The sequence below is a fragment of the Manis javanica genome, chromosome 3 (genome assembly GCF_040802235.1).
Source record: "Manis javanica isolate MJ-LG chromosome 3, MJ_LKY, whole genome shotgun sequence".
In the NCBI taxonomy this organism is placed as follows: Eukaryota; Metazoa; Chordata; class Mammalia; order Pholidota; family Manidae; genus Manis; species Manis javanica.
This window is the reverse complement of record NC_133158.1, coordinates 173,958,705-173,984,624: the sequence shown is the minus strand read 5'-3', so window position 1 is coordinate 173,984,624 and position 25,920 is coordinate 173,958,705. Positions and strand designations below refer to the sequence as shown.

At 49.0% G+C, this 25,920-nt stretch overlaps 2 protein-coding genes across 3 annotated transcripts in view; one reads left to right on the top strand and one right to left on the bottom strand.

The window, feature by feature from the left end:
- LOC108405350 (serotransferrin) overlaps positions 1-10,292 on the top strand; it is a 55,356-nt gene extending 45,064 nt beyond the window's left edge. Inside the window, 2 exon segments of the mRNA XM_037024767.2 lie at positions 3,027-3,081; positions 9,066-10,292. Of these exon segments, the coding sequence (XP_036880662.1) occupies positions 3,027-3,081; positions 9,066-9,279 (269 nt within the window). The 3' untranslated portion in view covers positions 9,280-10,292.
- Positions 10,293-13,385: 3,093 nt separating this feature from the next.
- Positions 13,386-25,920, bottom strand: part of RAB6B (RAB6B, member RAS oncogene family) — a 71,646-nt gene continuing 59,111 nt past the window's right edge. For both annotated transcript variants that reach the window (XM_073232421.1, XM_037024766.2), the window contains exons 3-8: positions 24,940-24,993; positions 24,648-24,753; positions 23,021-23,132; positions 21,873-21,966; positions 19,394-19,460; positions 13,386-17,797 (exon numbers count right to left, since the gene is read on the bottom strand). In XM_073232421.1, coding sequence (XP_073088522.1) covers positions 17,733-17,797; positions 19,394-19,460; positions 21,873-21,966; positions 23,021-23,132; positions 24,648-24,753; positions 24,940-24,993 — 498 coding nt within the window. In that variant the 3' untranslated portion in view covers positions 13,386-17,732. The remainder of the gene's footprint in view (positions 17,798-19,393; positions 19,461-21,872; positions 21,967-23,020; positions 23,133-24,647; positions 24,754-24,939; positions 24,994-25,920) is intronic.

Here is a 25,920-nt window from a genome sequence, read left to right as displayed (position 1 = left end):
GAAGGATAGAAAAAATGCATCCTTGAGATCTAGGATTGAGAAGTGGGAGGCCGAGGCAGGAATCTGCGATTAAAGGGTGTATGGATTTGGAACTAAGGGATGGATAGGGACAACGGCCATGTTGATGAGGCGAAGGTCTTAGACAAGGCGGAAAGATCCATTGGTTTTTTTAAACAGCTAATATGGGGGTATTAAACAGGGAGTGAGTGGGTCTGAGGTAATTTTTGTTTAAGAGATCTTGAATGATGGGTTGGAGGCCTATGAGGGCTGAAGTGGTTAGGGGGTATTGGGCCTGACAGGTATACTGAGAGGGGTCACGTAATTTGATAGAGGCAGGAGGACATAGAGCCACAGAGGGGCTTGTAAAGTCCCAAACTTTGGGATTTACAGGGTGTATGAGGGCGAACCGGAGCTTTCATTGGGTAGAGGGGGGCCGTCGGCTGTGAGGGCCATCAGAAAAGGAGTACTGGGGGCTGTGGGAGTGGATATAGTTATGGAAACGTGGAGGAGAGAAAGGATGTCCCGTCCTAGTAAAGGGATGGGACACTGGGGCATAACCAGGAAGGAGTGGGAGAAAGGTGTGGGATTGTCTTGGATTGTGCATAAAAGGCGGGGAGTTTAATGGGAAAATCTGTTTACTTCCTACCCCGACTACAGGAGTAATGGCAGGCGTGGTAGGGCCCCGGTATTCTTGCAAGACTGAGAAGGTGGCTCCTGTATCCAGGAGGAAGGAGATGGGGCGACCGTCTACTATTAAAGTAACCCTGGGCTCCTGTTTGGTGATGGAAATGGTTGGGCGAGAAGCCCCCGGGCCCTGTCAATCTTCCTCTGCCAGCCCCACTATGGCGGGCTTAGGATGAGGGTTGTTCATCCAGCCTCCGCTTTGGGTGGTTGGGCAATCAGACCCCCAGTGGTCCTTTTTGTGGCATCTGGGGCATGGGGTGGTAGGAGATCTGGGGGAGGGGCATGCCCTTGACGAATGTTGTTCTTGTCTGCACTTGAAACAAGCCTCGGGAATGGGGGGGGCTTGTTTGTAGAAGGGCACCCAGGTTGTGGTTTTATCAGCTGGGCCAACGTTTGGAAATTGGCCTGATGAGCCTTTTGTTTATGGCATTCTTTCTCCTCCCAGTTATGGAAGACTTCAAAGGCCACTGTTAGGATCTCAGTCTGTGGGGTAGCGGGGCCCTGTTCTAACTTTTTGAGTTTAGCTTTAATGTTGGGGTAGCTTTGAGCTAGGAAGTATGTCATAAGGACATGTCTTCCGTCAGGCGTTTCTGGGTCAAGGCTGGTATACTGTAATAGGGCTTGGGTGAGTCTGTCTAAGCTACATCCCGGAGGGGGGAGCGATAATTTTGGGAGGCCCTCAGGACCGAGTCTGAGGGGGACTGAAGGGTTCTGGCTCAGTCTGTGGGGGAGAAACAGGTGATGAGGGCAAAGACGGAGCAGGCCCCGGGACCTAGTTAAAGGGGGGCTGAAAGGCTCAGGCTCAATCTGCAGGGGAGGGGCAGGGGAGGGGGACGAAGGCGGAGGAGGTGAGATGGGAGAGAAGATGGTGGGGGAGGAAGGGAGAAGGGCTGTTGTAGGAGAAGAAGGGGAAGGGAGTGAACGGGGGGCTTCTGCGGGGACTGTGGAGGTGGTGGAGGAAGGGGGAGGGGTTGCTGTAGGAGAGGAGGGGGAAGGGAGTGGGCGGGAGGGAGGCTTCTGGGGGAGAGACGGCTTGCAGGCCAGTAGAACTTGGCGGGAGAAGGAGGTGGAAAGCTTCGATATAGGGAATCTCCTTCCATTTTTTCAGGCGCTGGCAGTAGTTAAAGAGATCGCGAGTGATGTTAGGATCAAGAGTTCCCCCTGCGGGCCATTGGTTGTTATTGTCTAGGGGGTATGTCGGCCAATCTTGGGAGCAGTATTTATGGAGAAGTTTTGGTTTTATATCAGGCGTCAGGGAGAGGGTGGCTAGATGCTTGAGCAGGCATTTCCAAGAGGTGAACTTTCAGGGAGGGATGAGGAGGCTCCCATGGCTAAAGGACAGAGGAGGAGACAAACAGGGGAAGACGAACGGAGATCCTCGAACTGGGAGCAGACCTCAAGGAGACAAAGGGCGTCCCCGATGATCTTTGGTGTTCTGCAGAAACTCGTATACGAGTCGGAGTTTCTTAGGAAGTGTGGGTCGTCACCCAGACTTCTCTAAGAAGGCAGAGTGCTGGAGTCACGAGGAACCTAGTACTAGGAATTTTCAGCGGAAGGAACGGAAGGAAAAGTGGGGGGGGGGGGGGGCAGCGTTCTCATCCACAAAGGAGTCACCTCGTTTATGGCTGTTGGAGGAGGGGCCTGAGGGTCCGCCACAGCCGTGAAGGCCTAAGGCAGGGATTTATGGCTGTTGGAGGAGGGGCCTGAGGGTCTGCAGCAGCCGTGAAGGCCTGAGGCGGGGTTTATGGCTGTTGGAGGGGGGGCCTGAGGGTCCGCCGCAGCCGTGAAGGCCTGAGGTGGGGAGAGTTCCCTCCTCATCCCCAAGCGTCAGGGCCTTGCCGGATGATCACGGTCAATGGCGCTGCGATAACTCGGGGAAGAGTGGCCCACTCTGGAGGAAAACTTACCCAAAGGCCAGAGAGGAGTGGTGAGTGTGAGGAGCCAGCACTGGAGAAACAGGACGAGGGCAAGCTGCTGCTGGTGTCGGGGGAAGATGGGGCCCAGTTGGGGTGTCCCGTCTCCTGGGTTTCGGCACCAATGAAAGGAAAGGAGTGACACACAGCAGCAATTCATCGGAGAATTCCACTTTATTAGGGAAAGGTGCTGGGTTATACAGGAAGGGGCATGAGCTGATTGAGGTGTCACTTCTATGGGGCTGGTGGCTATTGGCTAGGTGCTGGGATTAGGGGGGGCGAGGGGTGAGTTTGCTATCTTATGGGTGGGGGCCCTTCAGGGGGATGGGAAGAAACTTACTAGTCTAAATAGGAATTTCCATATATACAGGCAGTCTTGGAAAAATACTTTCTGGTTTAAAGTACAAAAATATCTTCATTTCTTTATAGACAGTGCAATGGCAAAGTCAGCAAAATTAATTCAGCAGCAGCTTGAGAAAGAACTGTAAGTATGAATAAATCCTGTTGGTTAATTGTATATCTTATCACTTGGGAGGTATGAATGTACTGCTTAAGTTTTATTAGGTTGTGTATGATTATCACAATTAGCCTGAAGATAGTATGAAATATATTTGTTAAATAATTGACAAAAGAATTAATGGAATTATAAAAAGCATTAAAAGAATATTTATAGGTATTGTAAATTTTCATGGAAAGGAGATCTCAGGTTTATTGAGACCATGAACTCAATTTATAAATTACTTTCTTGCTCATTTATAGTAGACATGAAAGGTTTTAGAAACTAAAAAACTTGAAAGCCTTGGAAATTTTGTTGACAGGATAAGAAAGGAACACTTTGGAAGAATGAAAAATCTATGATAACTATTTTTGTAGCTTGTTTTAATAGTTTTCAAGCTTTGTAGTGATATTTAGCTAGATTTCAGTGTTCAAATTTGTAAATTCAGTGTTTAAAAAAGCTTATAGCTTTTGACTTTTAAGGAATCAAGCATGTCTTTATGTTCTGCTGGTTTGTCAGAGCTAACAGCTTGCACACATAGGAGGTACCATTAGCATTGTAATAAGGCATGTGATGTTTTCTTATTGCTATTGTGTACAGACTTGATTAAAGAAAAGAATATGGTGAGGAAAAACTACCAAGGGTCTGCAAGCCAAGAGTAGTTTTACATTTTTAAAGAGCAGTAAAAAAAAATGGAGAAAGGTAGAAAAAATGGAATATAAACTAAATGTCACCCACAAGTCCAAAATATTTAAATCATGGCTCTTACTGAAAAAGTTCACCAGCCCTGGTCTGTCATATTTTTGTAGTTTCTTTTTTATTTTTCTTTTAATTGGGAATTACATATTTAGTTCCATATGCTTAAACTTTTAAATATGTAAATAGAAGAGTAGCCATTCACATTTCTCAAAGGCATCATACCTTCAAACTGAAATATCAAAAGGAATTTTTAACCCCTTTATTTGTAATTATTTCAATTAATTTAATTAATTAAAGTTAATCATTCATAATTATAATTTATTTGTATTATACTTCACATGTAAAAAGCTATATTTAATGTCTTCAACTTGCTGTACTAGGGTAAATGTACACCTATGAAACCTCGCCATCATCAAGGCCGTAATAATATCCATTACTTACGAGAGTTTCCTCCTACCCCCTGTATTTGTGTCTGTGTGTGTGTGTGTGTGTGTGTGTGTGTGTGTGTGTGTACGCGTGCACGTGCGTTTCATGAGAACACAACATAAGATCTACCCTGTTAGCAAATTTTAAGTATACAATACTGTATTGTTAGCTATAGATATTATACTGTATAGTAGATCTCTAGCACTTATTTGCCTAACTTAAACTATGCCCTTTAACCATCCCATTTCCCATTCCCCCTGCTCCTGGTAACCATCACTCTACTCTTTGCCTCTGTGTATGTATTTTAGAGTCCGCATATAAATGTGATCACATAGTATTTGTCTTAGTGTGTCTGTATTGAGGTGATCATGATTTCTGTCCTTCATCCTGTTAATACGGTATATAACATTCATTGATTTGCATAGGTTGAACCATCTTTGCATCTTGGGCAAATCCCTCTTGATGATCATGGCATATGATCTTTTTAATGTACTGTTGAATTTGGTTTGCTAATATTTTGTTCAGGATATTTGCATCTATATTCATCAGGGACATTGGCCTATAATTTTCTTGTAACATCCTTATCAGGCTTTGGTATCAGGATCATGGTGGCCTTTTATGACAATGAGTTTAGAAGTTTTGCTTTCTGTTTAATTGTTAGGAAGAGTTTGAGAAGAATTAGTGTTGATTCTTTAAATGTTTGGTAGAATTCACCATGAAGCCATCAGGTCCTGGAATCTGGAATATCCTTTGGTAGGAGGTTTTTGATTACTGCTTCAATCTTGTTATTAGTCTGTTCAGATTTTCTGTTTCTTCATGATTCAGTCTTGGTATTTTGTGTTTTTCTAGAAATGTATTTCTTCTAGGTTTCCAGTTTGTTCATAGTGTAGTGCCTTATCCTTTGTATTTCTCAGGTATCATCTGTGTTTCTTTCATTTCTAATCTTATTTTTAGTCTCTCTTTTTCTTCATTATTCTAGCTAAAGGTTTGTCAATTCTGCTTATCTTTCAAAAAACCAACTCAGTTTCATTGGTGATATTTTCTGTTGTTTTTCAAGTATGTATTTCATTTATTTCTGCTCTGATGCTTATTTTTTCCTTCCTTCTGCTAACTTTGGGCTGAGCTTGAGGTGTTCCTGGAGGTATCAAGTTAGGTTGTTCATTTGAGGTCTTGCTTTTTTCTTAGTGTAGATGTTTATAACTGTAAACTTTTCTCCTGAACAGCCTTTGCTGCATCTTACAACTTCTAGTATGTTGGGTTTCCATTTTTGTTTGCATTAAGATATAATGCAATGACCTTTTGGTTATTGCTCTTTTGGAGCATCTCTTTTTAACCCTTCACTTTGAACTTATGTGTGTCCTTAAATATAAAGTATGTCTTCTCTTAGAGACAGTCTTATTCATTGTTGTTTTTTTTTAAATCCATTTATCCATAATTGATTGGAGAATTTAAAACATTTACATTTAATTACTGATAGGTAAGGACTTCAGTCTGTTTTATTGATTGTTTTCTGTTTTCTTGTTCCTTTGTTACTCTTATCCTTTGTAGTTTTATGATTTTTTTTGTGATATTTTACTTGGATTCCTTTCTCTCTATTTTGTGTATCTACTACCATTTTTTTTCTTGAAAACATCTATAGCACTGATAATTTATTTTAAGCTGATAATAATTTTAACTGCATATAAAAATTCTACACAGTAACTTCCCCATATTTTATGATACTGATGTCATAATTTACATATTTTTGTATTGTGTATTCTGTAAAAAATTATTGTAGCCAGTCATTTTTAGTATTTTTCTTTAGCTTTTATACTAGAGTTAAGTACTTTATGTATCACCATTACAGTATTAAGAGTATTCTGAGTTTGAGTGTATTCTTACTGTGATAGTTTTATACTGTCATGTGTTTTCTTTCATATCCTTAGCTAGCAAAAAGAGATGGTAAGCAGGTCTAGTGGTGAACTCCCTCAGCTTTCATGTGTCTGGAAAAGTTTATCTTTGCTTCATATCTGAAGCACAGCTTTGCTGGTCATAGTAGTCTTGGTTGGCAGTTTTTTTTTTTTTTTTCCTTTCAGCAGTTTGAATATATCATCTCACTCTCTGCTGGCCTGCAGTGTTTCTGCTAAGAAGTCTACTTTTAGTCTTAAGGGGGTTTCCTTGTTTGTGACAACTGGTTTTTCTCTTGCTTTTAAAATTCTCTTTGCCTTTGACTTTTGTCAATTTGTGCTGCCTTGGTGCAGCTCTCTTTATGTATGATCTATGTGAGGTTCTCTGGGCTTAATGGACCTGGATGTTCATTTCCCTCCCTAGATTTGGAGATTTTTCTGTCATTTCTTTAAATGAGCTTTCTGTTTCTTTCTCTGCTCCTCCTTGCACTCCCTTATGCATATATTGGTTCTTTTATGATGTCCTATAATTACATAGGCTTTCTTCACTTTTTTTTTTTCTTTTTAATCCTCTCTGGATAATTCCAAATAATGTGTCTTTAAGTTATCAGATTCTTTCTTCAACTTGATCAGGTCTAATGTTGAAGCTCTCTGATTTTTTCCACATCAGTCATTGTGTTCTTCAGCTCCAGAATCGGTTTTTTTTCCCCCATGGTTTATAACTCTTTGTTGAACTCCTTATTCATATATTGTTTCCCTCATTTTGTGGAATTGTCTGTGTCTGTTTTGGAGCTCACTGAACTTTCAGACAAGTATTTTTAATTCTTTGTCAGGCAGTTCAGTGATCTCCATTTCTTATGGTTGGTTATTGGTGCTTTATTTTGTTTCTTTGGTGGTGTCATGCTTCCCTGATTATTTTTGATCCTTGTGTTTTACATTGGTATCTGTGCATCTTTAAAAGTAAACTCCTACTCTTACAGACTGGCTTCATCAGAGCAAGCCCTTTGTTAGTGGGGCCTGGCAGAGATTCTGGGTGGGGTTGCTGCTGGGGTCCATGGGCAGGCTGGCCTGGTCCCTGGGTCTGAGGGTTGGTGGCTCAGCCTGCGTCCATGGATGCTGGCCTCGCACCAGAGTCTACTTGGATGTGTCTGGAACCTGAATCTCTTGTACCCAGCCATGCACCAGGGACTGCTACACAGGCCTGCTGATGGGGTCCACTGGAGTGGGCCTGGTGCTGGGTCTGAGGCATAGCGGGTGCTTCCTTCACTGTCCTTTCCCTGTGTGGAGCACCTCCATGTTGCGCTGTGTGAGCTTGAAGGACATGTAACATGGGTGATGTGTAGAAGTCCTTCCTCTACATTCAATGCGTCTTATTTCTGTGCTGTATCCAAGTGCTGTAGTCTCTAACCTGGATTCTTTAGCTCTAATGAAGATATTTTCAGGCATCATTGGTTATTCAAATTATGTTTCTGTGAGAAGACTTGTGCTGGAAACTTCTTTTCTGCCATCTTGTTGATGTCACTGTGTCAGCGGTTTCTATCTCTTCTTAAATTGCATGTTTTTCATGTCTTCCCATACCCATGCTCACTCTTGAGACTCTGTATTTCTTGTCATTAGGCTAAAGAAATTGGAACAATTAGATTATTTTATTTTTCTAAAAATTCTGTTAAAATTGTTCAAAATTATCTTTGGAAGAAAGTGATCATATCACTTGAGTATCTGATTTATAAAAAAAATAGTATAGTCCAAGTCTTACCATGTTTAAAACATACTTTCTTTAGTCCATTTGTTTTCCATTCTAAAGGGGCATAGAAAACAATACAGAAGGAAATGCTGCATTACAGAGCAGTGAAGTTAAAATGTTAGAAGTTGTAAAGGTTAATACCAGTTAAATATTTAAGTCTAATTTGTTCAATCCCATATTTGTGAGAATTAGACCCTATCAGCTCTTTGAAGCATTTCATAGTCTTCTGAATAATAGGGTTTACTATACTTACATGACTTTATGGCAAGAGCTGAATTCATATAATGTTTGGCTTTTTTTCCTTTTAAGTCTTTTTATTATAAAGTATCCTACATATAAATGAGTGTTAAGACACACATGTTGAGTTTAGTAAATACTAAGGTGAATACCCACGGGCCCAGCACCTTGCTTATAAGGTCTGTGTTCTCTTCCCCAAAAGCTTTTCCCTTTTCCCCCAAGAAGTAATTTCTTGTATTTTATATTAATTGTATTAATTGTTTTTAAAATACTTTTTCTTTATGTCTGTGTCTCTCTCTAAATGAGGTATTTAATTTTTCCTATGGATCCTTCACTGATTTTCATGCAATCTTACAGCACCAAGAAATACTATATTTTGTAAGAAAGCAGATTGTCAGCATGTATTCTGCTCCTTGGAGTAGGCAAATTAAGTGTTGCTTATGCTCTCTTCATTAGGGCCAGCAGGTGGCAGTAAGGTGACTTAAATTGAGAAAGTTTTCATGGTTAAAAGTGTTGGAAAATAGTATTTTGTGCCCAAATTGGTTATGAGAATCTGGAGTTTGTGCATTCCTAAGCTCTGTATCTAAATAGACTCAATAAACTATAAATACCTATCTACCCACACTTAATTTTCAGAAACTTAAGTTTTTGAAACCCAGCATGTATTTTAAAAATATATTTGAAAACAGCATCATGCAGGAGAGCCTAGTGGAAGGGGGCACTGGGCTGAAAGGTTGGCGTGACCTGAGTCCATTACTGACCTGCTGTCCATGTAAGTATGCAAGTGGACCCGTCTCTCCTCTCTGTCCAATAGAGTGAGCTACAAAAGGATTATCCCACAGTCTTAATAGTATTATTATGAGTTTTTAATAAACGAGTGCTGAAATATTTGAGAACTAACATGATTTCCTAAAGGCCTTTAATTGCTGTATCAAAGTTAAACCTTTTGCTTCTTGACTCATTTTCCTTTTGTTTCCTAGCAACACTTTACGAGTCACTCGTTCTGCTGCCCCCAGCACACTGGACAGTTCCAGCACTGTACCTGCTCAGCTGGGAAAGAAGGGCAAAGAATTTGAATTCTCACATTTGCCTCTCAAGGTGGAGTTCCTGGAGTGTAGCGCCAAGGGTGGAAGAGGGGACGGTAGCTCTGCTGACATCCAGGACTTGGAGAAATGGCTGGCTAAACTTGCCTGAGGGGCAGATCCAAATCACAAGACATGAGTGTGTATGTGTGTGACTGACAGTTTTGGGAAAGGGTATGGTAGCCTGGAGTTGATACGAAGGGGTACAAAATATAGTTAGAAACATTTCCTTATTCTGGAAACAAACTATTGTTGAAACCAGCTTGTAATTTTATTTTTTTAAGTTCAGTTCTCTTACTGATTTCAAACGAGTGGCTTTTATTTGACTCGTGTGTCTTCCCTTTGTTAGAGTATATGTAACTTCCTTTAGTGTATAGTGTATGCTTGCTGTGGGGTCCAGGTCTTTGTGACCATAACTAGAGAGGATGTTACCATGAGATCATGGTTATCTGACAAGTTTTTGAATCCTCTGCTGTGCTTTGGTCCTTTTTTCCTAGGAACAAAGCTGTGGGTGTGTGTGTGGAACCAGCTGATTTCCAATTGCCCTTGATTGTGGGCAGTATGTCATCTAGTCCTCTGAGTTCTCAGATTTGTAGGTACAATTGCAGTATGGTCTCTGGACATGTGGAGACAGGTACAAAACAGCAAGGCTGTGTTCATCACTCTGGCTCTGTTATCCATTAGCTCAGTGACTTGTTCACACTCCAGCCTTAAAACACTTAGGCCTCAAAAACATGTCATGAACGCTTGGAGTCATTCCCAGATGACAGAACTACAAATGCTAAATCCCCAAATGCCAAGGGTCTCGTGTATTAAGTGCTTTCCCCTAACTGGGCAGTACGTGGAGATTTAGAAGCTGTTCTGGTTTTCCTGGATGGCTGAGGGCTTCTGGACTATCTTCATGTGCTTGTTGATCAGCTCCTGTTTTGTACACTTAGAATGCGGTGGAACAAATACAAAATGGAAAAAGTTCTCTAGATTTTTTAAGTGCATATTCACTGATGGTTGAAAGAAAAAGCCTTCTCAAAGTGTTGTTCTTTGCTATGATCTCAAATGTATGGCTTTTTTATGGCTTTTATAAATTATTAATACATTTCTTGGTAAATAAAATGTGTTTGGCTTAAAGCAATTGAATAGAATGGTGTGACTACAAATGGGAGTGTGTGTTAAGAATCAGTCCAGACTCCATATTTCCAGGGCCTAAAAAGATTGCAATGTACACGGGAACAAACACTTGTATCCCTACTTCCCACAAGCCCAGCAAAGCTAAGGAGACAAGGGTGGCTGTGGTAAGAGAGAAGCTAAGGTAAGTGTGGTAAGAGCTGCAACAGGAGAGGAGCACGGTGCCCTGGGAGTGTGCAGCAGGGCTTCCTCACCTTGAGGGGTCAGGGAGAGTCAAAGAATAAAGCACGGAGCTGATAAGTCCCAGCGAGTCCGGCCCCAGTGTACACCGCAGACCACGCCTGAAGGCACCCCTTGCTGTGGGTCATGCCAGCTGAGTGAGAGTGCCCCAGCCCTGCCACCAAGCCCTGAATTAGACACCTTGTTGCTGGTATAACAAATAAACACGACCTGAAACAAGAAGATGTTAGACCTTGACCCTGGCAGAGTTCCTTAAAAGCCTCACTGCTGCTAGTGTTCTCACTGCACTTGGAACTCTTAGTTCTTGCCCTTTCCTTGTTGGCCAGTAGTAATCCCAGGAGGTAGGTGAGAAGAGTGAACCAGAAATGAAAAAGGTGTGATGAGTGTGACATGTTCACATCATCATAGTAGGTGCTCACGTTTATAAAAACCAATGGCTTGATGCTTCTGTAGGAGGCAGGTGTTCTTTCAGCCTTTTTCATTGTTTTGCTCAATAAAGAGTCTTCTTTATTGAAGGAAACAATACAGCTAACAACTGAAGAAAGGGAGCAAGGTTGAATTTTATTCAGGGTCTAAAGGTGGTCTTCTGAAAAGGGAAGTTGTATCTCAAACAGTGAGTTTTGGATGTTCGTGTGCCAGAATTGTCTCTGAGACTTGTTAAACAGCTGACCTGAGGAACTTGCTTCTAAACATTTAATTCAGTGGCGGATCTGGTGTGGTCTCAGGGATTTGCACACTCAACAAGGCTGTTACCAGGCATGCAGGGCTCCTAGGAGCGCCCTCCACGGTGACCTGACCTGCAGTGTCGTGTGTGCCGTTAGTGTGTTTGAGTATGTCAGTCCTTTGGGCCACAGCCCTGTGTAGGTTTTCCAACGGTGAAGTAAGCAAGCAGGTTACAGGGTGCTCTCCTGCTCCCTACTCCTTGCTGCCCTCGTCCTATTGTAGGTTTGGGCCAGGATGAGGTCATAGTGTCTAGTCCTTGGGAGCTGGGAAGGGGTTTTGAGGGGAGGTGAGCTGTATGCTCTCCTCTTGTGGCCCTGAAGCCATTCAGCCGAAGTAGGCCCATTGCTTCATGAGATGGGAGCAGGTGTGGCCAGAGTGGGAAGAGGGATGTCGGCTCATGGGGAAGGGCAGACGAGGCATGACCACGTCAAAGAAAAGACAGTGTGGCTTCAGGCACTTCCTCGTGTTTATGGCAGTGTCCGGGCTACTGGATATTATGGGCACTGAGAGCTGCTCCCAGGGCAGCTGCCACCTGATGCGAAACGACCCCATGGCTTGTTGAGGGAGAGGTGAGGTGCCACGGTGGAAGGAAGCTGCAGTGGGTAAGTCCTGGGCCCCCTGTTGGTGGACATGCCCGCTTCTGCCGTGGACTCTCCCACGGGGGCGAGGCGCTGGCCACACTGCCCTTTGTTCTAACTCCTCTCAAGCCCCTTTCCAAGGGTTCCGGGCCCATGGTAGCCCTTCCAGTGTCAGGGGCCTGCCAGTTAGCTGGGGTCTCCTGGTTCCCAGCTGCTGCTGGGGGCGAGTATCTGGGGTTTGCCAGTTTTCCCACGGTCTCTGTCTCAGCGCCACCTGAGAGCCCAGTCGTCCTGTTAGGTGTGAGGCACTCATCCATGTTCTGTTGACTTGAGATCATTTTGATTCAATTGAAATATCTTTTTAAAAAATTGGAGGTGAGCATAGGATTATCAGAGCTCGTTTCTCTACTCTTGGTCATTGGATGACAAAACACAGCTACAGTGATGAGGAAAGCCCCCAGTAGCAGCAGCCTATGATGCTGGGTGGGGCACCTCAGCCAGGACGTTTCACCGCAACTGTGATCTTCACACTGACACCCCAGCATGCTTCCTTCATCTCACAAGGGATGGGGCTACAGACAGTTGTGTAAGCGCCACACTTAGATTACTCACGCCCTTTGCTGTTGGATGACATGTTGCCTTGAATACCATAACTTGGGGAATGACTGCCAGCCTTGGAACAGCTTTCCTCTGGCGCTAATCTGACCCGTACAAGCACGTACACTTTGGTTCCCAGGCTTCTGCCCCTTGACATCCCATCCCTCCTTTACCTCTTACTTGGCAGCCTGAAAATTTAGACTTAATGGACAGGGATATCTATTTTCTGCCCCTCCTTGAGCTGGCAGATTGGAGGGTGTTCCAGAAACTTTAGAATCTGATGAGTGCAGTTGAATGTGAAGAATAAGACCTGGTGAACTGGGCTCACTTCACAGCCCCAAGATTCTCAGCATTCTCCAGCCAGGACAAGTCTGTGCCTGATCTTGTCCTTTGTGTCTTCTTTGGATTGGTCCCACAACTCTCCTGGCCTTCAGGGCATTTCTTAATCTGGAGATGACTATGACTTGAAGGTGCCTCTCAGTGATGCCCTAATTGATGTGAGGTGAAGTTGGAAGTGGTATGTGGCAGCTTGGTGTCACCTAAAAGGTGATTGTGAGTCACCTTAAGTTCTTGCCTTTAAATGACTTTCTGGAAATCATCAGAAGGAAGGGAGTCCCTGCACCCACCCTTCCCTCTGCCTTAGCCCGTGGAGAGCAGGGATGACCGAAGACACACACCTGAGTTCCAGTCCTGCCTGGAGTGGCCCTGTCCATCAGCCTTTAGGTAGAAATACGGAAATGAGAGTGGATTTAATCTCATGTGTCCTGCCTTTGCCCCTTCGGAGTTGGGGGGATCCCAGGTGAGGGGAAGGAAGCAGCCCAGGGCTTTGGGTAGTGTACACACACCCAGCCAGACGAAAGGCTCTTTGTGGAGCATGCACTTGAAGAAATCTGTTTTTGCACCCCCACCCCCAATATATGATCACAACATTTAGAAACATTAGACAAGAGGCTTCGTGTTGAGAATTAGGACAGTTTATTGTTTGATCAACATGCTGAGTCTTCCACGTTTTACACAGTTTTATGTAAAGTCAGTGTGGTCATTTGTGCCTGCTGAGCCAGTGAAAGGTGGAAGCGCCGCTCTCCATGCTCCTCATGGCGGGTCAGTTTTATGGGGGTGGGTGAGGGAGCAGGGAGAGGAGTTGACACCACGTGGTACAGGCTGGCCTTGGATGTATGGCGGCTCCCCGTGGAGGGAAGCATCCAAGCCCCACTGCAGGGATAAACCTGCCCTGCCAGGAGTGCCAGCTGCACAGGTCTGGCATCCAGGGAGTTCACACATTGAGAGCCCAAGGTTTTGGAACACTTCAACAGTTTATTTCAAACAAATTCAAAGGGCACCCTGGTTTGTGGGTGCCCAAGATAATCAGAGTGGACTTTGGGACTGGCCCTTCTTAAAATGAAGGAACCTGAAGTGTACGTGGACTCCTCCCCGGCTCACTCAGATACTCCAGGCAGAGCCTTATATCCTAACCAGAGCAGAGATGTCTGAGGAGCACCGCGCACAGCAGCCCTTCCTGTGCAAGGGCGTGGTCACGATGGGACACACAGGTCAGCGATGGGCGGAGAAGGGAAACCCCTAGGTTCTGACTGCTGCTGACTTGCTGGGTGATCATAAGCAAGTCTCCCTTCTCTGTCTTGGGTTTTCTGCCTGTGAAACAGGCAGGGCTGAGACCTCTGCCTCACACTGCTAAGTCAGGTGACAGTGCCTCACATTCCTGGGGGAGAGGTAGTTCGGAACCCAGCGCACACACGGCTGTGCTTGGTTGATGCATGCAGACATGCTGCTGTTCAGCTGCCCATCACATGGCTCGGACAGGACTCAGTCCTTGGATACCTGTTCTCACATCCTGACAGCCTCACCTGCCCTTTGCTGTGTGAAGGAATATAGCTGCTCTGCCTGTGGGACACCAGAGCCAGCGGTGCCATTATTGTCACACCTGGTACTTCACAGGGCCTCCCAGCACTGGCTGGCCACCAGGAGGATGGCAACATGACACTGAGGATGTGTCTGTACACTTAGTTTCTACCACTCTAATCCTCTGCTGCCTGAGACCTTGAACTGACTGGCTCCTGCTCCCGGACCTGGGAACATCACAGAATATTTGAGGATGCTAATGGGGAGAGTGGTGAGTGATGGCAGGGAGGCCTCTGAGCACAAGTAACTTGCTTCTAGTCACCTGGTGTGCTGACCGTGGACCACACAGCTACAGCTCCAGCACTTGAGATGCTGTTGCCACACTTCTATGCTGGCATGTGTGTGCATTTAAAAGTGCGCTACCTGCCTTTTCCACCTTTATCCTCCCATTTTTCTGATGCCTGGAAACAGGAGCTTTACTGACAGCTTTTCTTTGAGATTCCTAAGGGAAAAAAGAGGGCCTAAAAATGATGCTCCTGCTCATCTCCCAAATCAGGGCTGATCCTTGGTGAGTGGGGCTGAACTACTGGCTAATTTACCATCATTTCCGAAACAGGATTCTCTACATTGCCTTGTGCTACTAGCCCATCTGGGTTCAGCAAAAGTGTAACACTCTCACTGGGGATACTGGGGTAATTTCATGACCTCTTCAAGGGAACCTGATCATTTTACTATTGAACCTTAACTGAGTCAAGATCCTTCCTACTTCACAGTACAGAGGTGGCACCTGCTCAGAATGAGCTCCAAGGAACCAATGCACGGCAAGAGGTGTGGCTGCCCAAACAGACCCCAGGAAACAGGGGAAATTGGGCCTCAGGAAAGGAGGTCATGAGATGGCACGGCACCACAAGAGGGGAAGACAAGAAAAGGCAACTGTCCTTGTGTCAGAGGCCCAAGGGGCTGGGGGTAGCCCAGGCTTGTCTACGTGCTGGGAAAGGCAGGGCTCACTAAGGCAAACAAAATCTACTGTCTCTTAGGCTGTGATGGAAAGTAAAGTTCATGGTGCCTTGGATTTGTGTGCACATGGAAAGGAAACTTGAGTTTCTACTTGTTTTTATAGGAATGTTTTGAGAAAAGCTCGTTAGTACAAAGAAAATAAAAATCCACCATACATTCACTCACAGAGACCCAATGCAGATCCCTGCAAATGGGGCTGCCCCAGAGGCCACGAGCAATGGCCCTCACTGCCAGCCACACCAGGTGCTGTACCACAGACTCCTAGAGATTCTCATGAGGTAAGTAAGCACTCTTCCAATGAGCCCCACTTGGGCATGCATACCCGTGCATGTAAGTACATAGAGATATGGTGCGCATATTCCTGTGGGCTCTTTCTGCCTGTAGTTTAACACATCTATGCATTATTTTATTGATGGCAAGACAATCACAAGTTTTTTGACAATATTAAGTATTTCTTATTTAAACACATTGTATCTGAATGTACTTTTGAATTTCCAGAACTGTTAACACAATGCAAGTTCCAACTTGAGAGCAGAAAAAATGAGAATATACATTGAGCACATGTGTCTGAGAATGTATGTATGGAAGATATACACACAAGTCTGTCTCTCTATATAACTATGTACACACATTATCAAAACAAAACACGTGACATTGGAATTAGGCTCATACTTCGGTCTCTGCCATCTGGAAGAGTTCAGTGGAAACCCTGCTTGCTTTTTCTTCACCTAAGGATAGATTCTTCTCTAAAGAGTGGCTCTGACATACAGCCTCCTTAGCTGGATGTGTGTGACAGGCCCACTGGACACACATAGTCCTGCCAGATTCTGCTGTACTTCTGGCTGCCATTTTGGACAACATTCTGAGAAGTTCCAAAATTCATTTCAGTAACTTGTTAGAGCCCTGCTTTGTGGAGAACTTAGGTCTACCACCCCAGATGGCCATTTAGTTCAACTGCGCATGCCCGTCAGTGGCCTGGAGGAAGAGCTGACGCCAGCTTGGAGGGTGGGGCTTACTGGTTTTGGCCAGAGCTGCTGCCCACCACCTGGCTTTGTGCAGGCTCAAGATTGGTGAGTTTGGGTCTGTTTGGAATGCTGGCCAAGTGGACTATAGTAAGAAGAGAGAATTCTTTTCAGAGATGTATAGGTCTTAAGAACTAAGCCTTCTCAGAAATGAGTCAAAAGTGGCAAGCATGGCTCTCTGGACAGCTTTCTGGAGGCCCCACCTCAGCCTTATCTTCAGGAACTAGAGCACCGCTACAATATCCACAAAAAGATCTGCACAGACATTTCAACTGCACTGGGCCAGTGGGGTGAGAACACATCAAGAAATCAGCCTCTCCAGAATAGCACTCAGTATTAACAACGGGGGATCAGAGCACATGCATCTCTGAGGGGCCGGTTCTGCAGACAACACTGCCCTCCGCAGCAGACAGCCCCATGGGATGCAGGCTCCAGCTTCCCTGACATCCCAGGAGGAGGGCTTCACGGGTACACTGAGTTTCTTCCTGACCTTAGATTCAACCCAGGTATTTGTGCTGATCTCTGGGTGGGTCGCTTAAAACATTTTCAGAACCGTGCATGGTGCCCCAAGTCTATAAACCACACACAGCCCCCAGTTGCTAGTGTCACCCTGTCCTTCCCTTGATGGCCTCCTGCTCTGCTGGTCACTAGAGAACAGTGCCTGTGGCAAGTGCCCCCAGAGCTCTTCAGGGAGGGAAGAGGACGGGAAGAAATTCCAGCGGGGCCTGCTGCTGGGCTCCCTGCAGTCTACAAGGCCTTGATTTCAGCTCGGGGCCGCGGCAATGTCCAACTCTGGCCACAGAAAAAGGGCAGAGTCGAGCTGCCTCCTCAGAGGCTGTTGTATTTCAATCAGGGTTTGATTTAGCCGGGTCGGGTCTGGTGGGTGGGGCCTGGTGGCTCTCGGCCAGAGGGACCAGGTTCAGAACCTAATGAAGTTGACCAGTGAATTGTTTTAATTTACTGAGTCTGGGGTGGGAGGAGAGCAGAGGTGATGAACAGATCAAGGAGGGCAGGAAGGAGGAGGTGAGTGGAAAAAGTTCTCTAGAAGTTTACAAATATACAAAAACAAAAACATCTTTCAAATAAAAATGACTACATTTTTATCTGGCAAAAAGTATACACATGATTTAAATTTTTTTTTAAATTTTAACAGTTTTTGGCAATATTAATAAAGTACAATATATTACAACCAAACCAAAAAATAGTTGTTTAAGTAACAGCTGTTAAGAGTGACATGATCCCTGATGCCCAGCCTCCCTCCCCACCCCACCCTACTGCTAGAGACAGAGAGAAAAGAAAAATCCTCCCATCTGGATAAGCTGGTGTCCCACCCCCCCTTAGGAAGCTAACCAATAGGAAGCAACACAACAAGCGAGTAGTGACAAAGGAAGCCGGCAGGTCAGGCTGCATTAGCAGGAGCAGCCACCTTCGCTGGCTGGGGGCTCCTGGGGTTTGTCCAGCTTGATATCAATCACTGCAGAGGGCTGGGCTAAGGAAAGATGACTCTCAGGGACAAGGTGCGCCCCCAGCTCACACCCCTCAGCTGCCGTATGCAGCCCCTCTGTCTCTACAAACACCCAGGGACCCAGTCCTTTGGCCTGAAGGAAGGATGCAGGGTCACCAGCTCCTGCCCCTCCTCCTCTTCCCAGGTCCTCGGACATCCCCTGCCCCCTCCCCACCTAAAGCAAGGCTTGTCCTGGCCTGTGGGATGACCATCTAAATGTAGGTGGGACACACCTTTTTTCAGAGTCCTTCCTGGTGACCAGTGCCCCACCTGTTACCTGTCAGCCCCGCCACCCCCCAAAGTGCCCGGGAGGCAGGCAGCCCGCTGGGCTGGCACGGATCGCACCTGTCAAAGCACAGGGCTCCGTGGGCCTTGCTCTCCTCAGCTGTGGCAACACCGACCCCTCAAGCTGGTCAGGTGTGTCACTTGGACCCTGAGAATGCCCTGTGAGGAACCCCCTCTCCAGCCCTCGCCCTTGGTGCCCCGGGGACTGTGGGTCGGAGAACCACTGATCAGAACCATCAGAGGAGTGGGTTCAGAACGCTCCTCTGCCCTCACCAGACTGAAAACCCCATCGTCAAGCCAGGCCTGACCACAGCCAAGTGGTCCTCAGGACCTCAGATGGGCACGGAGTGGCTCCTGGGCAGGGCAGGGTTGCTGTGGGCGAGCAGGGGGCGTGGGAGTGTGGGAGGGAGAAGCAGCCCCACTATGGGACCTGCTGCTGGCACCCCAGGGACGTTTTTGTGGCCCCTACTTAAGGACTATGGGAGAGATTCTTTGGCTTTAAAGACTACAAAAGCCATCTTCTCCTAAGATCACATTTTCTCTCCTTGCTACTTAGCCACAGCATGTATTTTAAGTATGACTTTATCTCTGACTTTTCCTACCTCTATTTTCCCTACACTCTGATTTTCTTATGTGTGCATGTACATATAAAATGTACATTTTAATATTGTATGTATATATATATATAAACACATAACATGGCAGAGTATAAATAAGTAAATAGACAATAAATAACTGGCTTCCCTTCCATTGGGCAACGCAGATTACCTCTCTGAACCTCAACTTTGGCTTCTGGGTGTTGCCTGAGGTTTGGGGTGGCTGGTGTTGGGGACAGGCAGGTTGGGCAGGGAAGCAAGACTGGGGCGGGGAAACTGGTGCAGGAAGGGAGCTGTCTCGTGACCGGTGGGTGCACCGCGTTCTGAGGGCACAGAGGCCTCCCCTGCTCTGGAGAGTCTGCCTGTACCCAGGACACAAGGTAGCAGAGAGGGGCAGAGCTACCACTTCTCACTCCTGCCCTCCACCACCGATCTGCCCAGGCCCCTCTAGTATCCCCACACTGTCCTAGAAAAAGCAGCTTAGATGTTTCAAGCAGGACAGGGTCTTAAGGACCCTGGAGTTCAGCCTTGTCCCTATAGGGGAGAGGCTGCAAGCCATACACATCAGCTGGGAAGGTTGGGCCAGAGACCAGGCCAGTGTTCATCCACTGATCTAAAAACCTAAGTGGAGAAATCAATGCATAAGTGGTCTCCAGCAAACTCACTCATCAATGGAAAAGGATACTCCCTTCTTTGCTTTTCTCCTGGACATTCTCCATTCCAGGCAGAGCTGAAGCCACACGTCGAAAGAGCTGGAGAGAGGCGAAGATGCGGTATGAGCCCCGTGCGTCCCTCCCCTCCCGTGTCCCCACACTCTTGCCTCTTCTCATCCTGGCCACCCTGCTGCCTGTGCCCTGGAGGGCAGGGACTGCACTTAACTTCTCTCCACAACCTGCAGCGCTTTGCACAGAGTCAGGCCCTGGCAGGCTTTGCACCCAGGCTGGCCACGGGTCATGGGGACCGAAAGGGACCTACCCCAAGGCAGGGAATGAACTAGGCCCTGGGAGATAAGCCTTAAGTGGGCTTCTGTCCCGATGCCCACATGGGGGCCAGGCATGAGGAACCAACTTTCACCCTGCCCTTGAGACAACTCCTCAGGGAGCGCTGTGAGTCCCGCCTCGAGGCACCTGGGTGCTGGGAGCCGGCCGCAGTCTCGGTGGAGACAGACCCTTCTGAGAGGACAAGGACACAGAAGCGTGAGCATGACGTGGGTTTGTTCGGGTCCGGGTGTAAGTGTGTTGTGTATGCTGTGTGTAAAGGTGTGTGGGGGGCTGTAGATGTGTGGCACCTGTGGGTGGGAATCTGTGTAAGTGGGGGGGGGGGATGTGAGTGTGGTGCACATGTGCACAGGTGGGGTTTGTACAAGTGTGCGTGGGGAGAACTCTGTGTGTGTGTGTGTGTGTGTGTGTGTGTGTGTGTGTGTGCACGCACCAGGGTGCCAGGTGGGACACTAGCACACATGGAACATAGGAGGTGACACCAAGTACCACAACGACCCCCTCTCCGCACAGAACTGACTGCAGGCACTCGGGGGGCTTGGGTTCGTAGCTCCCCCACTGTGTGAGCTCTTGGAGAACTGTGAGTCCTACTCATGGCCTCGGCCCTGTGGGGGCGCCGGGCTGGGTGAGCGTCTGGGTGGTGAAGTCGCTGTGGGCCCCGCCGGGTGCGGGCAGCAGAGGGGCTCCGGGGCGGGGCAGGCAGGAGTGGGCGGGGTCGCCCCTGAGCTTCCCTTCGTGGCCTTACCCTGGGCAGCCCTGCTAGGCCTGTCTGTCCGACTGACAGTGATGGAACCACAGGTTAGAAAGGAGTTCTTGGGCAGCCTCACACCAGCGGGAGCTGGGAAGGGGTGGGCGTGAACAGAGCCTTTCTGCGGGCCCGCAACCGGGGCAGAGGGCACAGAGCCCTGGGAGTGGGAGGCCGCCTGTTCTGCATCTCCTGCGCCTCGGCAGCCCTCCCAGTGCCATGGGCACTGCTCTCGTGGACTCAACCAGCCCTGCATCCAGGCCGGCTGCTGCTCGGACAGCTTGTCCGTTGCTCCTGGGCACTGCTGGGGGTGGTGGGGCAAAAGTGGCACCCCAGTCAAGCCATGGTTTCCTCCCCATGCCACAGGCACCTCTGCTCACATTGTCACGCCCACCTTAGACACTCTCCTTCCTTGTCGCCTCTCCAAGTCCTCCGTTCCTTGAAGGCAGGGGTTCCTAACCTTTTTTTTGAGCCAAAGACCTCTTTGGCACTCTGTGGAAGCCTACAGACTCCTTTTAAGTGTGTGAAATCAACCACATAGGAGTATAAAGGAAACCCATTTAGTACTGAAATACACTTCTAAAATCTTTACAGATGCAAGCTTGTGATGCAGAGGCATTTTGCTTCCTCGTGAGCATGCTAACAGCGAGAGCTGGCAGCAGGTGCAAGAACCGCTGGGATCCTGAAGTAGGGAGGCACGTAAAGGATAAGATGCGCGCAGCACCGGGCTACGATCTCTATCATGAGAAAGCCACAAGCACTACCGCTATTACAGAGTCTTGTGCTACTGTTCATTGTTGAAGAAAATGCTAAACAGAGGTCAGTGAAGATAAAGGTGTGGTTTTCTCCAACCCCAGTCTGCTGATCTGCTGAATCCCGGCTATGCACGCCTGGGGGTCTGCAGACCCAGGAGAAGCACCTGCTCTGAGGCTCGGTCCTAACTAGTACCTCCACAGCTCTTCTGACGATTCTGATTCACCAGGCCTCTCCCCTCTTTGAGCTCCACCTGCAGCGTGGGTGGGATCTTTTCTCTAAGCCCATCTGGACCTCCACAGCCCTGAGTGGCTGCCAAGCACAGTGCATGAACCCCAAAACGCTAACTGAACTGAATTTACTGCACCCCCATCCAAGTGAGGTAAGCTGCTAAGGAAATGCTGCTTTTCTCAGCCACCTGCACGCTGGTGGCTGGACACTCACAGCATGCTACAGGGGCCACAGACTGGCTGCTGCATGCTGGCAAATGAAGACATTTTCTGGACACTCCCCGGGTGAGTGCTCTTTTCCTCTTGCAAGCTTTACCAGCTCTGGAGCTTGCTCCCCATGAGGTGGTGTGTGGGTGCTCTGGCCAGCTGCCCTGACCTAGTCACTAGCCCCTTGGGCCAAGCTGGGCTGGGAATCAGCACCAGGTGCCTCCTTCCTACCTGCTTCACGTTGTAACCAGTCTTTGCACTGGTCTCGATGAACATGACGCTCAGTTCTTTTGCACGCTGCTCCCCCTCCTCAATGGTTATCTGCCTGCAAGTGAGGGGAGGGGAAAATCAGCCCCTGGTAGAGGCTGAGGGAACAGCCTGAGATGAGGGCCTGCCAAGCAGGACAAGGGAGCTGACCAGGCCCTCAGCCAGCTCTGAGGGTGCTGTGATCTCGGGGCTTCCAGGATGAAGGGGGCACAGGGGCACAGCAGGACATTGGCCCATTTCCCTATTCCTTCCATGGTGTCCTCCAGCGTAGGGGCAGGCCGTGCAGCAGGCTGGGTGGGGTTGTCACCTTCCTACCTTTCCCAGGGGTCACTGCTGCCAGAGCCTGTGTGGCTGTGAAGTGCCTCGGGCCACATGCAGCTTCTCTGGGTGGCACATCAATCCCACTTCCCAAATGAAGGCACTGAGGTTAAAGGTGACTGCCAAAGGCCACAGGGCCACTTTGTGAAGGAAGTGGGCTATGAGCCCCTTTTCCTCACTTCAAGGACAGAATTCTAATAAAGCAGGCTCTAATTCATACCATTCCTGAAATGTCAGGGTATATTTCAGGAACACCACAGTCCATGACCTACTGCTTTATCTGACCAAGGCAGGTGTCATGAGGTTCATGGACAAACGTGGCACCTAAGTCAGCCCTTTGCACTGGAGGCAGCCATGGAGCAGCCTCTTCAGAGGCAGGGCCCCTCCCCCAACCCAGACACAGTGACAGACAGGAACACCTGCATGTTCACACCCAGGGACCAGGACCCTACAGCCACTCCCACATGCGGGCAGTCATGTCACAGTGGCAGGGACACTCTGTGTCCTGCTCTCTCTTCCCCAGACCAGGTGCATGGAGTGCCAGGCAGACTGTACACGGAGGAGCCCCTGCTGGCAGTGGGAGAGGGCAGCAGAGATGGGATGCCCGGGGGCAGGTGTCTGCCACAGGCTCTCAAAGCCTCCAGTGCCCCATGGAGCCTTTCCCAGATGCATGGGACAGGTCAGAGCAGGCCCTCAGCACGCAGGCACCCCAGATGCCTTGTCCAGGAGGAACTACAGAGGAGTGGACGGCAGGCAGCCTGCCGGGGCCTGCACCTCCACACCCACGCACCTACCTCTTGTCGGCCAGGTCCGTCTTGTTGCCCACTAGCATGATGATGACATCGCTGCCCCTCTCTGTCCTGACATCATCGATCCACTTAGAGGTCTGCTGGAAGGAGTTGAGATCTGGACGCAGCAAGTGGGGATAAAACTGGGAGTGAGAGCAGCCCCCGCTGGGAGAGGGGAAAGGTGGGTAGGGGTGTGAGCCCAGGAACAGGAGGGAGGGGAATGTGCACCCTCAGACCCCAGGCCACACAGACCAGTGGGCCTGGGCCTTCCAGAGGAGGCCCACTTGTGTTTGTGGGGCTGCTATGCTGGAGAGACCGTCAGGTGGCTGAGCCACCCACTGGGGGAGAAAAGGTATGCTGCTGGAAGGGCACCGTGTCAGGACTTGCTGCATGGACTGCTGTTAGGGGCCCGCCTGGGAGTCAGACCAGAGATGGGGCTTAGAGCAGAGAGTGAGAGATGGGTGCACCGGAGCTGGCTGAGATTGGGAATAGTGTGGGGGCACAGCAGCTGGCAGGCTCTACCCCCACGGGGAGCTTCGGGGGTGCTTGGGGAAGGCCAGAGGTGTTTCTGAAGAGAATCCTTAGGCTCTGCAGGTAAGAGGAAGAGGGTGGAGGAGGCCCAGGAGCAGACAAACACCAGGAGAGGCAAGGCCATTTTGGGGCGGCTCCTTCCTCAGTCAGGAGACAGGACAGACCTAGAGGAGGAGCGGTCACAGGGCCACAGCCCTCATCTGGCCACCAGTGTGCTGAGGGGAGGGGATGCGGCCTGTGTCGGGAGGCCTGCTCCCTGCGGCCTGATCTCCCTGATGCTTGGCATCAGGCTGCATAGGCCCAGGCCCTCCGGGGGCCCAGCTCTCACCTGAACTCAGGGGTGCAGGAAACCTGCTGTCAGGAAGGGGCTTGGAAAGAAGGAGTGGGCAGAGCCAGGGACAGCAGGCTGGAGGCAGCTGGGGTACACATGCTCCCCACGAGCATGGTTTTAGCGTGTCCTCCCACCACAGGTGAGACAGCAGCCTGAGCCGGACCAGGCATGTTCCATTATATCTGCCTCACCCCCAGCCCCACGAGCCTCCCTCAGGGTTGTGCAGTCACCCTCAAAAACAGCTGCTTTGGCCGCAAGAGCCACAGAGGGTGAGAAGTGCTGCCCACCATGGCCCTCCCAGATCCAACTGGTCCCCCCTCCCAGGGGCCCTATGAGGTGCCAGGATGCCAGCTGACAAAACCTGGTCAAGGTTGGCCCAGAGACCAATGTCTTACCCCATCCTGATACACACACACATACAAACACACACACCAACACAGAAGTCACTCCATAGGGGTCTTTCTGGCAGCCAGCGTCAGCCTCAGGGGCACAGGCAGGCCCCGTCTGAGCAGGGCTGACCAGGTCCAGCACACTCATGCCTGTGGCAGGAGGGTGGAAAACACTGGTGTTAAAAGGCAACTCATTTCCCGCACCCAAGCAACTGCCTTCCACATTCAGAGGGGATGCACACACATGTGCACACATGTGCATACACCCACACCCCCACATGCACACATATACACACACACACAGGCTGCAGCCTGGCCGGGGCCCCACCAGGCCCTGGAGCCCGTGGGCCACCCTCCCTCCAGCTCTAGGACCCACACTCACTTGTGATGTCGTACACCACCACAGCTACCGTGGAGTCCCTGATGTAGCTGGGGATCAGGCTGCGGAACCTCTCCTGGCCAGCTGTGTCCCAGAGCTGCAGTCGCACCTGTTGCAGAGAGGCCAGAGCCGGGCAGATGGCTCAGCGGGGGCCAGGACCGGGGGAGGTCCTGGCTCTGCAGTGCTGGCACCTCCAGCTCTCTCCCTGCTGCCCAGCCCAGGCTCCCTCGGGCTGCCCTGCTACGGGCCGGGGGTGATAAGCCCAAAAGAGCTCACCCTTTGCTCAGGCACTTACCGTACGATCCTCCAAGTACATGGTTTTCGACAAGAAGTCAATCCCAATGGTTGCCTGTTAAAGAAAAGCACAGAGAGATTACAACTGAAAGGTCTCAGAGAAAGGGGCAAAAGCTCCGTGACAGGCAGTGACAGCCAGCAAAAGAGGGACACCCATGCCCCGCCTCCAGTGAGGCCTGCTCTGCTGACCCTGCCTCCCTTGTCCCTCCCAGAGCGAGTCTGAGTGAAGTTAAGGATGAGGACAGGGCTAGGGAGTGGTATAAGGGCAGCCTGGGAGGGGGACAGGGAGCTGGGGGAGGAGGCTTCCCCAGGAAAGCTGAACTCCTGCTTTCCCCAGGTGGGGGCCTTGCCGAGCAGGTGCTGGGGTCTCCCTGCCTGAGCCTGCTTGCCCTACCTGCCTCCCTCCATCACACCCTAGAGGCTCCCAAGGCCTCTCCCCTCAGACCTGGACCTCAGGCGGGTGAGGCAGCACACGGGGCAGGGCACCTTGCTGCTGCGAAGACAGGGAGCACGGCTTCCCGCGGGGCACCACAGGCCACCCAGAGGGCATCTTGCTGGGAAAATCCACTGGTTCTTTTCTGAACCCAGCACATTGGAAGCCAACTGTTTCCAGTGCCCCTGTGCCATGCCTGTGCCCTCTGTCCTGGTATGAGGGAGGATGCAGTCAGTCTTGTGACCAGATGGCCAGGACCCTGCCATGCACTTGCTGTGTGGCCTCAGGCGGGCCACCCAACTTCCCTGGGCCTGTGATAGCAGCTAAGATGCTGTGTGTGAAATGGAAATGTCCCTGCAACATAATTAATAATAATGAAGACTCAGACACAGCCTGAATGTCCAGTGTGTGCTCCGTACAGTGTGACACATCCATGTGATTAGAATCCTTGGTAGCCATTAAAGATCATGTTCTCGAAAAATATTTAAGGGTTTGGGGAATGCTCATCAAGCGAACAACAGCAAGTCACAAAACATCACATGATTCCAG